At 39.3% G+C, this 12,522-nt stretch overlaps 1 protein-coding gene across 1 annotated transcript; it reads left to right on the top strand.

The window, feature by feature from the left end:
• The first annotated feature begins 4,946 nt into the window (after positions 1 to 4,946).
• Positions 4,947 to 11,199, top strand: LOC101170399 (trichohyalin). The gene is made up of 7 exons (XM_004065677.4): positions 4,947 to 5,708; positions 6,049 to 6,171; positions 6,888 to 7,029; positions 7,348 to 7,456; positions 10,019 to 10,103; positions 10,298 to 10,483; positions 10,791 to 11,199. Exons 1-7 carry the CDS (start codon positions 5,672 to 5,674, stop codon positions 10,916 to 10,918), a joined length of 810 nt encoding a protein of 269 aa, XP_004065725.1. The 5' UTR covers positions 4,947 to 5,671; the 3' UTR covers positions 10,919 to 11,199.
• The last annotated feature ends 1,323 nt before the right edge of the window (positions 11,200 to 12,522 follow it).

The raw sequence follows: 12,522 nt of genomic DNA, 5'->3' as shown, positions 1-12,522 counted from the left end.
TCCCATCAGTCCCAATGTGTTTTTTTTGTTTTACATCAAAGCGTTTGCAGGAATATTTACTATCACAGTTTTCATTGGAACAGAGGGGGAAAATTCAGCTCTGCACACACATCAAAGGTCTGACTGTGGAAGAAAAAGGAGATGGTGGACCTGCTTACAGTACTGACCTGAAAAAATCAACACCAAACACTTTGAGTGAGACAAAATAAGACCTGACAGGCTTTGTGTTCAGTATCCTCACTGTCACCATGTCCAAAGTGGGTGAGATCAACTGTTGGCAAGCAGCTTTTATTTTAATCGGCACTAACTGCCAAGAAAAGGGAGATTAAAAATGATGATTCTGTGAGGTGACATCTGACATATGTGCACGTCAGACTTCAGGATTCTTGTTAATGATTTAAGCCTTTTAAGTAAGTATAAAACATACATAAAGGTAAACTTTTGAAAGAGGTTTTGGACTTAAACTAAAGAAATTATGTTGGGAAAAAAATTCAAGAAATGTCTTTGATATATAAGCTTTTATGCTAAATAACCCTTGTGCTATCTTAAATGACCCCACCCTTACATTGGCGTGTTATTCCCACAATGACAAAGGTGGAAAGATTTCATGTAATCCATGGACACCAGTGAAGATCACAAATCATTGAAGAAAAAAGGTTCAGAGCACTGCCTATTGGGTCTAGATGACCCAACTCCCAACGTTAAAGTCCCTAGGGTAGCACAAGGGTTAAATCCTCACCTTTGCCGCCCCCTTCTGACCCCCCCCCCCCCCCCCCTTCACTGGCTGAGCGCTGCTGCACGCCCCTCATTCTTCCTCTGCCATCCTTGTCAGAGCTGCACGTGACAAATTCAATTTAAAAATATGTATATATACTGTTTTCAAAATGGCGGTTTTGCTATTGGTTATATCTCTATAGCAACTATTATATTTTTTGGTCTCCTGGGGGAGACAAACAGGTTTATGTACATTTTTGGATTTCTTTAGCAACGGGTTTTTTTGTTAACCACATTCCTAATATTTTCATATTGTGTGTTACATCATTTTGTTCAGCTTGAGCCCACAATTCATGTATTCGAATTTTTCAATATCCCGGTTAAAAATGTGTAAGTAGCAGGGGAACATCACTTTTGCGAGCTCGCCACATTAAGGAAAATCTACAGCTTGTAAACCTTTTTTCTCAAGTAGCTTCCCAATGATGCTCAACGAGTCAGGAGGTGATAGATTGCGTTAAAATACAAAACCTCACCCACAATTTTATTTTTGTAACTTGTAATAAAGGTGATGTTTTTTTTTCATTTTGTATTCATCATGACACTTTCTTCCCGATGTCAAAGGTAAACAAAACTTTAGTGGTGATAGTAGATCTTAGCTGGTGCTATGTTTGTGAAATTTTGTGAAGATCTTTTGAAAGAATAAAAAAGAAAGTTTGCTTTTCACCTCCAGTAAAAAAAAGTGTACAATCACAAAATGTATCACTTTTCCCCCCCAGAAAAAGCTGCCCAGATGGAGGCCTATGTGCTCATCCCATGACAACTTCAAAACTTCCTTTGGATATCCCCGACACGTGTGTTTTGGTTTCGTTTGTGGACTTAGAATTTTTTGCGCCCCAGAAGGGATTTTGGCCACTTTCCTTTTTTATGATAGTTTCTCCCACAGTGGACAGTGGACATCACAGTTTTTTTTTTGTTTGTTGTTTGTTTAGGTGGGGGGTTCACTATGCCCAAATTCGGTGGCGCGCGAATTTTGGTGAGTATTTGAGTTTGTGTCTGGTGTGAAATTTTTTTCTCGAAGGCACAGTGAGAAATAAGACTTGGAAAAACAATGTGTGCAATACATCTAACTTCCTATCATCCTTCATGATGACTGTGAGGATGTTTCCAGTAAAGCTTCTTGTAGAGCTTTTTGTGCTTTCAAAATAAAGAGTTCCAAAGTCTGCAAAAAACAAAATAGAGCTGTCGTTAGGAATCCCTGTAAATGATCTAAAATAGTCTTAATTAACCCTAAAACTAAAAACTTTCCTTTCTTAAAAAAATTGCACCAAGGTGATGAACATTTTTAAGCATCTATTTTTTTGAACCAAAAATACTCTGAATTGTATTTATTTTGCCTGATAACTATGTTTAATAGTTGATATGATTGGTCATAAATTGTGCATACATGGATGGCGATGGATGCTTCAGAAGTGTAGAAGAGCAGACATGGTGTGTGTGTTCTGGGCTGTCAGCTCTGTCTTGTCCGCCTTGTATTTGCACCGTCGCTCTTCCCTGAAGCCGTGACTGGAAAAGTCTTTTGATCCCAGCAGGTCCAGAACTGTGTGTCCTTGCTCATTAACAGTCCGCGGACATCTAAACACGCAGCTTCAGCCTGCATGCTTCCTTTTTTTTTTCGTGCATTACCATGGTGATGACTTCTACTGCATAATCGCGGCTTGCATGGATGGAGTTTTATCTGTGACTATCTTTAGTCCACCTGTGTCAGTTTCATTTAGTTTTTTTTTCAGATGTTCTTTTATGGTAGCTGCCATCTTGTTTTAGCAGAAAGGCTTCTAAATGACAGAATTATTTAACATGACTGTCGAGGAGAACAAAGTATCATCCATTGTTCTTTTACTGTAGTTGTATGTTTAAAACATTCTCAGAGTATTTTTAAAAAAAATCAGGGTGGATCATACTTCTCATTGACAGCCAGAGAATTAGTTGTTTTCCTCAATTGTGCTCGTTTTTTGATTGGAGGTCTTTTCAGGCAAGAGAACTTATAAATAAGCAGACGTATGAATCGAGTTAATGATTCAACTCGAGTGAAACCAAGGCTGTGTGCGAATTCCCGCCCCAAATCCATAACTACTTGAAAACTTTAGTGCGGGAATATGTAGTGCCCTGGATTTTAAAATCAATTCGGACACCATGCTGACAACTTTTTTTTTTTAACGGCAGATATGACGTCATTGATTTAATGTGAGTGTTTTGCAACATTTATGAATACCCTGTCTTCTGAAGATAACGTTGATGGTTTATTAGAAATATAATTTTTTTTAGCAAAAATTGTTACGACGCAATGCATTGTGGTCTACATTCGCCGATCTAGTAAGCGTCGATGCACTCTGGATCTCACAAAGACTTCTGGGCAATTTCTAGGTGTCGGGCCCCACCTTTGCCAAATAGGGGGGGGGGGGGGGGGGGTCCGGTTAAATTGCTACACCCAAAAGATTCAGGACCAGGGAAAGAGCGCCACACAGAAAATCCATGGAACAATTGTTTTTTAAACTGCAATAATTTAATCCAATAAAAACATGCAGCCACACCGACAAAGCCCAAACGGTTAAAACCTAAATAACTAAGACCAAATGTTTAAAAAAGGTAGTAAGAACTTTAAAGAGGGACCTCATAAAAACATTGTTAAAATAATTAAAAGAAATAGTCCATGAAACACCAGGGAGACAGGTCCTGCAATCAGCCACAGTCTTGTCTTTGTCCACCCTTTGCAGGCGCGGTGGGGTGTTCCTCCCAACATCTACCTGCAAAGTGAAGATAGATCCTGCGAGTGTCTCAGTTGTGTGGGGCAAACAGACCTGGTTATATGCCGAGTGACAGTGCCACTGGAAGGGTAGAGGATACTCACACACCGGCAGGGCTCCTCACCCTGCCTATGAGTGTACGTCGCGCTGTGGCACTCCTGTCCTGGAGAAGACTCCTACACTGACTGCAGCTCCAGCCACAAAGTTTGCTCCAGTGCTGTGTCCTTCAACAGCTACCAGCTGCTCTTCCTCCTTTCTCCTGCTGCCAGTGCAGCTTTATGGGTGGGGCCATCAGCTTACTGATTGGACACACCTGGGTGTCCAATCTGGGACTCAGTCTTCATGGGGTGAAACAACACAAAACACAAAAACCAACTCCACCATAAAAGCATGCAAACAAAAATCAGAGAAGACTTCCTCCATCAAAAACAAACTTCAACACAAAAGCATGCAAAAAATGACAGGAAAAGGTTTCACCACACAACATCGGGGGCTCGATTTTGGAATTGCAAATTTGGACGGCAACACAAAATGGCGAACGCACTATATGGTGCACTTTATAGTGCACTATATAGTGAGTAGTGAAAGACTATGGACACAACCCAAACCAAGCATTTCTAGGGGTGAACTGTTTCTTTACAATGTCTTTCAGGTTCAGAAGTAAAAACTGTTGACTTGGGAAAAACCTTCTCTTCAGTATTTAAAGACCAACTCCAATGAAAATCATGTTTTTGGTATTTTTGACATGTTCTTGTGATCATATATTGAGAAAATTAAGATCAGAATTGCATTTAAGCATTAGCACTTAAAGTCCCACTCCGAACATCATTTTATGTATTGTAAAAGCGTTCCCAATGGTCTTTTAATTATGATTTTGCCGTTTTCAGCCAAAAAGACAAAACAAAAATAAAACTGTGTTGCAGCAGAAGTTTATCAGACATTTGCCTCTGAGTTGTTGGCGGGACTGTTGGTGTGGAGTAGGCTCAACCCCACTTCCTGTCATCCATCGGTTTACACTCTCTCCCACTAGCTTACAGCCCCTCACATCCCCAGCCTAACATTAGCAGTGCAACAAAAATGGCGAACAATATTGAAGCTATGCATCCGTTCCTGGAATGAGGAAAACCAAGACGTTTATGGATCTCTTTTATCTACAAGTGGATGCATCAGAATGGAGCAGAGCATGGAGCTTGTGGCCCGCTGATTCTAGCTTCTATGTCACAACTACAAGCCTTTTCAAACAGCATTTTTTGTCTGTTCCTGATTCACAACAATTTGGTTAAATAAATTAAAATTTAAGCTTCATTTTCAAATATATGTCCTCCATCATGAGAAAAATGCCACAAAATGCTTATATGGCTGCAGGATTTGTAAAAAATAAACTAAAAAAATAAAAAAGAATTACTGCAATTTTAAGACAAAATTGTCTTAAGGCAAAATGAATTTCATTTTAAATGTCTTAGTTGGTGGAGGAACTGAAAAGTGTCTTTTGGCCAAAGACTTCCATTTTAAGGTGGAGTCTTGAAGTTGAGTCATAGCAACTGGACTTCCTTAAAATGCCACTTTCTGCCAAAGGAAGACAATTATAGGTTTGGTTGCTATAAGTCAACTTTAAGGCAACATCATCTGGATGAATAATAACCTTTATTACACACTAATGACGGAAGTAAATAAATACATAAAAAAATAAAATCAGAGTCCCTAAAAGTCAATAATTGACTTGTATAGTTGCATGCTTTCACCTTCCTTTTGGGGTTTACAGAAAAAAATGATTTTAAAAAAGTGTTCAAAGTGTTACGAGTCAGTTTAACTTTGAGCCTTGAAGCTTGAATTTGTTTATTTCTGTTCACGCATTCAAACAATCCTCTGGAGATATAAGTTTAGCCTACTATTACACATTATTTGGCTTTGAAAAATAAACAAATCCTCCTCAGGTCATGCGTTCACAAGTGTTGCAGAAAGAGGGCCTGAGGAGCCAAAGCAGTCGTCTCCAGCGGCGCTCTGGCGCCCACTTCTGGCCACACCGAGTTAGCGCAGCTCCGAGGAGCGAGTGCCCCGCAGATTCTTGGCCAAGTTAGGTTACACGTCAGCGGGAAACCTGTACTGGTGAGTGGACGTGTGCCGTGCGCGTCAGGCAGTTCCCGGATGACGGAAGCATGGATCGTGTTGTGGTGGAAGTGCCGATCAACAACGGTGAGTTCTATTCCTGCCTGCACGCACAGCGCGCAGTTTAACTCCTCGCAGCTCCTGTAGAAGGCCTCCTCTTCCTCCTCCTCCTCCTGTGACGCATTTGAGTTGCTGCAGACCCTGCAGGCTCTCCGCTCTGCTTGCTGTAGCTGCAGCTGCTCCCCCCGTTTCTTCAGGAGTTGCCATGTGTCCGCCTCCTGTCACCAGCACAGGCCTCTGCTGCATTTCAACCAGCAGTTTGTTCACACTACAGATCTATGTGTTTGACATCTATTGTAATTGATCAGTAGGGGTAACACATAGTTTTGTGGAAAAACAAACAATAAATCTATTTAAATTCCACCAGGTTTTTCCATGTCCTGCCCTTCTACAACACCCAGAAAACGGCAGGTCCGTTTCTCAGCCCGCCATGATATCATCCTCCTGCAAGAGGTCATCGCCCAGAACCCCTTCGCCTCCAAAGAACCCGGTTTGTCATTTTTACAAGAAGCCTGTAAACCCATTTTAAGCTTTAAAGACCCAGTCCAATGAAAGTCATGTTTTTGGTGTTATTAATGTGTTCTTGTTTTCATTTTTCTGATGATGGAGGACATGTGTAAAAAAAAAATTGCATTTCTGAGCATTTTATTTATTTATATTGTGGTAAATCAGGAGCAGATGAAAAACTACCAGTTATAAAGCTTGTAGTTGATACGATCAGTGGGCCACAAGCTCTGCCCTATTCTGATGCATCAACTTGCAGCCGACTAGATCCGTGTAGGTCTTTGTTTTCCTCGTCCGAGGTGGTAAATGGCTCAAAACTGTACGGCTGCAAGGCCCCGATATTGCTCGCCATTTTTGTTTTGCAGCTAATTCTAGGTTGGGGAGGGGAGAGGCCGTAAGCTAGCAGAAAAGGATGGATGATGGGATGTGGGTGCAGGCTTACTTCGCACCAACAGTCGCAACTCAGAGGCGAGTTTCCAATGAACTACAGCTGCTCTGCAGAAACTTAGTCCCAAAAAACGAAACAGGTTATTTTAAATTTTGGCTAAAAACAGTCATAATTCAAAGAGAACATCTTCACAATAGATCAAAAGATGATCGTAATAGGAATTTGAGCAATAAATGTCTTAAATAGAATCATGTGTCATGAAGAAAATTACTTAAAGACCAAATCATAACATGACATGTCATTGATGAGTTCAGGGCGGATCTGGGCCCGCGTGGGGGAGATCATCACGGCGGCCCTTCAGGAGGAAAACTTTGAGGTGGACGCACGGAGGTGTCGAGAGAGGACTATGCTGCTGCTGGACTACTACAAGAAACAAGACTATCCTAGTCTGCGCAGGTCTGTATGGTACAAATGTACAGCGTTATTTTGGAAAACGTGTTTTCTAAGTTAACACATAAAACGTCTGTCGGTGAAAGTTCTGATTTAGCCAGGTGATCATGAAGACACTTTCAAGAAACTCTTTCAAGATTTTCAATACAAAAAACAATGATCATTTCTCTTTAAAATTAAAAAAATAAAGTAAATATGACACCATTTCTGCGTGTTAAAAGCAGCTTCAAATAAAGGTCAGCATCCATAGGAGTTTTTTTTTGTTTAGGTGAACTTCACATAGACATTCCATCTTCATTCAGAAATTGTTCTGTTTGAATCCAGGTTTGGAACAGAAAGGTTATACGCTCAAAAGGAGGACCTGCTCCATGAGGTTCTGGAGCTGGAGGCTGAGAAGGGGCTCCTAGCCAGCGGCGAGGTTGTCAAGTACCAAGTGAGTGAAACTGTCATGTAGACAATAAAAAGAAGTCAGAATAAAGCAGAGAAAGTTTTAAAAAATGGACATCTGGACTTTGTTTTTTGAGTTGAAGATATTTTGTCTCCAATCTAAAGCTTAATCAAATCGGAAAATCCACTAAATCTCCTGGATAAGAGAAGAAATGTCTTCAACGTCTGAATGGTGTTTTTAACTTTTCTGTTATAGATCCAAATTTATTATATCAAGTAGAAAAAAGAATCACATTTCAATATTTTTTAAATAGTTTATGAAGAATTTTGATGGGTTTTAAGATGAAAATTGAGGAGACATTTATGAGAAATGAGCAGATAATTGTATGTATATTAAAGGTCAATAATAATAGAAAAAAATATGTTAAAAGTTTTTGTTCCCGATTGTTCCAAAACAGGTATAGACCCACTGATCTGTTCACAGGAATCTGTAGTGAGAAGCTTTTTATAATACAAAAATAAAGATTTATATGGGTTAAAGTTAAAGGTAAAAAAAAAGTTGTTAATTTCAGTAAATCGCAGAACCTCAAACTTACAACAAAACGCAAATTAATCCAATATTTGTATGTTTGTTTCTGTGATAGCAAAAGCCTTTTTTTCAAGTCTTTAACTTGCATACACAGACATTACACAGTACATGTTATGCCTCAAACAAAACATACTTTATTACATACAAGAAATCTGACTTAGTAATAAATATGCTGTGTCCATAAAATGTGAAATTCTTGCAATAAAGAGTGAAATTCAGCTAAAGCTACTCATGAATAAATGACAAAAAATATCTGTTTTCAATTTTTAATAAAAGGTTTGCAAACAGATCTGCTGTTTTCTGGAAAAACAAAGACTTTAATTGGTTCTTATACTTTAATGTGATTTTGACTGAAACCATGTGGTTAGGAGTAGAGTGACCACACAGATCATAAAATAGTAAAGTCCCCCTTCAATGAAAACATATTGTTGGAGTTTTTGACTTGTACTTCTGTTATTTGTCTTATAAAAGAGAACAAATGCAGTAATAAAAAAATAATTTCATTTATTACATTTCTGAGAATTTCTCCTTTAAATGGCTGTCAATCAAACTGCTTCAAAGATGCTCAGTTTGATTTAATGATCCGTTGTGATGTCACAGGAGTGGATGCACATTGGGCAAGTTCCCTAATCCGCCTCGTTCAACGTGTACAAGTGCAGGTGCCAGATTTTAAGTGTGCCCAAGGATGGATTTGGTGTTGGCCACACGTATTTAATATTAAACTTTTTAACTAATGTTTAACTAAAGTTAAAGTCCCAAATGTGTTCTCAGCATTTGTGTTCTCTCTCTGATCGAGTTTGAAGGCTTGCTGTCCCCCATTAACTAGAGAGGGTAAAAAAAAAAAAACAAGACTAAATCAGGGGACCTTTATTTTTATTTTTTTTGCCTTAATGAAAATAAGTAAAATATCCTAAAGTTCAGGAGGCCGAGCAGGCTGGCCCCCCATGCAACTGTGGGTATCTGTCTGGCCGCTAACTCGCCTCCCAGGAGTTGAAACGGCTCTGTCCGGGGTGTACCCGCCTTCGCCCAACAGTAGCCAGGACGGGTTTGGTTCAGACGGATAATATATCGCACAAATCGCGCTGATGCCAGACCTTTGCGCAGCACCCGTCGTTCAACTCGAATCGCTGGACCTCAGATCCCGTCTTTACCACTGTCTTTACAGTGAAAGTGGCCGCCTCTGCCGCACGAATCGCGTTCGGTGTGAACGCAGCTTAACCCTAACCCGTAATCCTAAACTTAATGCTTCCTCTGTGTCTGTGCGGCCAAGAAAAGAGTTCAGCACTGGCCGCACGTATTTGGAAAACTACGTGGGAATATTCACTTTCTTTATGGCATTTAATTTGATTTGCTCTGGAAGGTAATTCAACAATCTGCAAGTGTTAGCATCAAATCAGTTCTGAGCCACAGCAAGTGTTGCTTGCTGGTGCAATGTAGCCTAAATTATAATGTAATTTTTGGAGGTAAGCAGAGATTCCAATATATTTTTATGCTCTTTGATTATGCATTTACTTGATTCCACATATATGCATGAACATTGTATTGTGAAATTTGCTGACTTGCTACAAAATAAACAATAAAACATGCATGCATTACCAGTTAAGATGTGCTGAGGTCAGCGGCAAAGCAGTCTGAGATTCCTGGTCTTTTTTATTTCTGTGCTGAGTTGTGGAACAGAGACACCTGTGGATTGCAGACCAGACATGCAGATGTGAAAATCTTTGACTGAGAACTGGCGATGCATCTAGAGATGGCTGGGTGATGAGAACAATGTTCACTTTATACAATACATTAGTCAGATACAGAAAGATCCTTTCCGGATCGTATTATAAAGGTTGATGAGTTTTCAGTCATAATCAGGGAATGGAGACTGAGGCTCAGCTAATTTTCATAAAAAATTTTCATAATAAACTTAATTTAATCCAATCATCACTTCAACATGTGAAGAAATACCGTACTCAATAAATAAACAAGCTAAAATCGTGAAGTCACTTAGAATTGACTGTCTGTTTTCCTCAGGAAGAAGAACGAAGAAATCGTGCCCTAGAAGAGCTACATTTACCAGAACAGGACAAACCCATCATCACACAAACACCTGCTGCTGGTAAAAACTGTTGACAAGACTAAACAGGATGAAGCTTGGTCAAGAGAAAAGGCCCAGTTCTTCTTATGTGTTCATCATATGAGACTCCGAATATTTAGTAGACAATAAATAATTACTGGTGATTTGGACACGCTTCAACAAAGATTCAGTCTTTAGGAAATTTTTCACGATTTGATACATTTTGATGGTTGCAGATCCTGAAGATGAGCGCGAGCAAATCACAGAGCTTTCAGCGGCGCCCACAGCCAAGAGGGCCTGCCAGTGCTGCTGCCAGACCTACTCTGAGATTCTCAGCTTTCTGGAGAAACGCTCCGAGGCCGAACAGCGGCTCCGAGAGGAAGAGCTGACTCTGCGCAGAGAGGAGCTGGAGATCCAGAGGAGTATGCCTAACAAGCCATTTCATGAGATTTTAGAATCCACTTTTATGTTGAAATTAACAGGTTCATCAAATTTAGATTTTTCTTTTTCCTTTTAGAAAATCTGAATTTGAAAACATCTGTGTATTATTTACTGGTAGATGTTTCCAAATAGCAGAGAAGGGGAATAAATTTCAGAAAAATCTTCCAAAAAAAGGAAAAACAGGAAAGAATCTTTGAATTTGTAAAAGAACTCTGTCATCTGCTTACAAATGTGCACATTTTATTCATATTTTGATATCTGTGTCCTATAATATGCTTGAACTTACAGGTAAAATTGCTCTGGAGAGAGCACGCTTGGAAGCTGAAAGGAAAGACAGAGAACGGAGATTCGAGCTTGAGAGCCAAGAAAGACAAGTCATCCTGGAATTGCTAAAAGAGAAGGTGCTCAAAGGCTGAGAGGGAAAGGGCGCCACCTGGAGGCAGATGTTGGGACATGGGCTTGAAACTTTTCTTGAGTTGCATCCAGGTTTTGATTTGAGACCCAACCTCAAGGACTGGAGGTCTAGAAATTATGAACCATGTGCATTTGCTCAAGTTCAAGAACAGAAATGTTTGGCTCAAAAATAAAAGCTCTTTTTACTGTTCTCATGTAATGAAAATACAGAAACACCAACCTGCTGTTATTGTGTTTCTACATGAGATTTTAAAATAGATTCAATAAAAGTTATAAAAATAAATATTTAACTTAACTAGAAGTTTGAAGACTTAGAATTTTGGCCTGCATTTACATACAAAGACTTTTAATCTAACTTGAACTGGGTTTGTAAAAACATATTTGGGAGTCTTTGTATTTGAACCTGAAACAAAGAGGAAAATGCTCTTTTCAGTGCATCAAAGGTGAAATATGATCAATGATGTTGCTTCTAAAATGGAAGTCTTGACTGAATTAATTTATGTCTTTATAAAACAAACAAAAACAAACACATTAAATCGTAAACTTTCAATGCCATAAAGCTTAGTTTAATATATATATATATATATATATATATATATATATATATATATATATATATATATATATATATATATATATACATACATACATACATACACATAGTGCTCAGCATAAATGAGTACACCCCACTATATTTGTCAGTATACCTTTAGTGTCCTTTCAGAATCAACATTTCATGTGGAATACTGCACTACAAAATACAACTGCAAAGGAGGGCCATTGATTGCAAATAAGATTTGCTAATATGCACAGACAAAAAAGAGATTTTCCTAAAAAATGTATTCAAGCTCATATTGCAAAAATGAGAACACCCCAGTCATAGTCTTAGGAGGAAAGCCAAACTTAAGACCACTAAATTCTAATTATTAGGCGTTCAACCACAGGTGAGTCTAATTATTCACTTAACCCTTATGTGGTGTTCGGGTCTGTGGGACCCGTTTTCATTTTTTATCAAAAGAAAAATGATACAATTAATTAATTTTTTAAAGTCAGACTCACTGGCCTTGGCTCATTTTCTGTGAAGAACATATATCAGAATACATTTTTAATGACCACACACCGTATACCCCCCCAACACATTTCTATTACGTATAAGATGTTCGGGTCCACTGGACCCAGGGCTAATAGAAGTGTGAAAATTGATGTTTTAGGTACCTACACTCTGTCCTCCACCTGTCTGGGCCTGCTGTGTGTGTGTGGGTGTGTGTGTGTGTGTGTGTTTAGGTGTGTGTGTGTGACCACTGAGAAAGAGAGAGAGAGAGTGGCAGAGAGAGAAAGATTCACTGTAAAGGCCCGTACACACCGGGACAAATATTCGCCAGGCGTTATTCGCCAGCGTTTTTCGCCACGTCTTTTGTGTTCACACCCAGGCGATTTTCGCTGACGATGAGCCGAGCGAACATGCAATTTCCTTCCCTGACATTAGATGGCGCTTAATGTAAACAGAAATACTCCTGTACACAAGGTGGCGCTGCGCAACTTTACGATTCTTAAAGTCGCTTTTCACTCAGAAGAAGAGAGCAAGTATTTACGCGCTTGTCAGAAT

This window comes from Oryzias latipes, chromosome 1, assembly GCF_002234675.1.
Source record: "Oryzias latipes chromosome 1, ASM223467v1".
NCBI classification, from domain to species: domain Eukaryota; kingdom Metazoa; phylum Chordata; class Actinopteri; order Beloniformes; family Adrianichthyidae; genus Oryzias; species Oryzias latipes.
The sequence above is the reverse complement of the archived record's forward strand: the minus strand, read 5'-3'. Positions and strand labels throughout refer to the sequence as shown.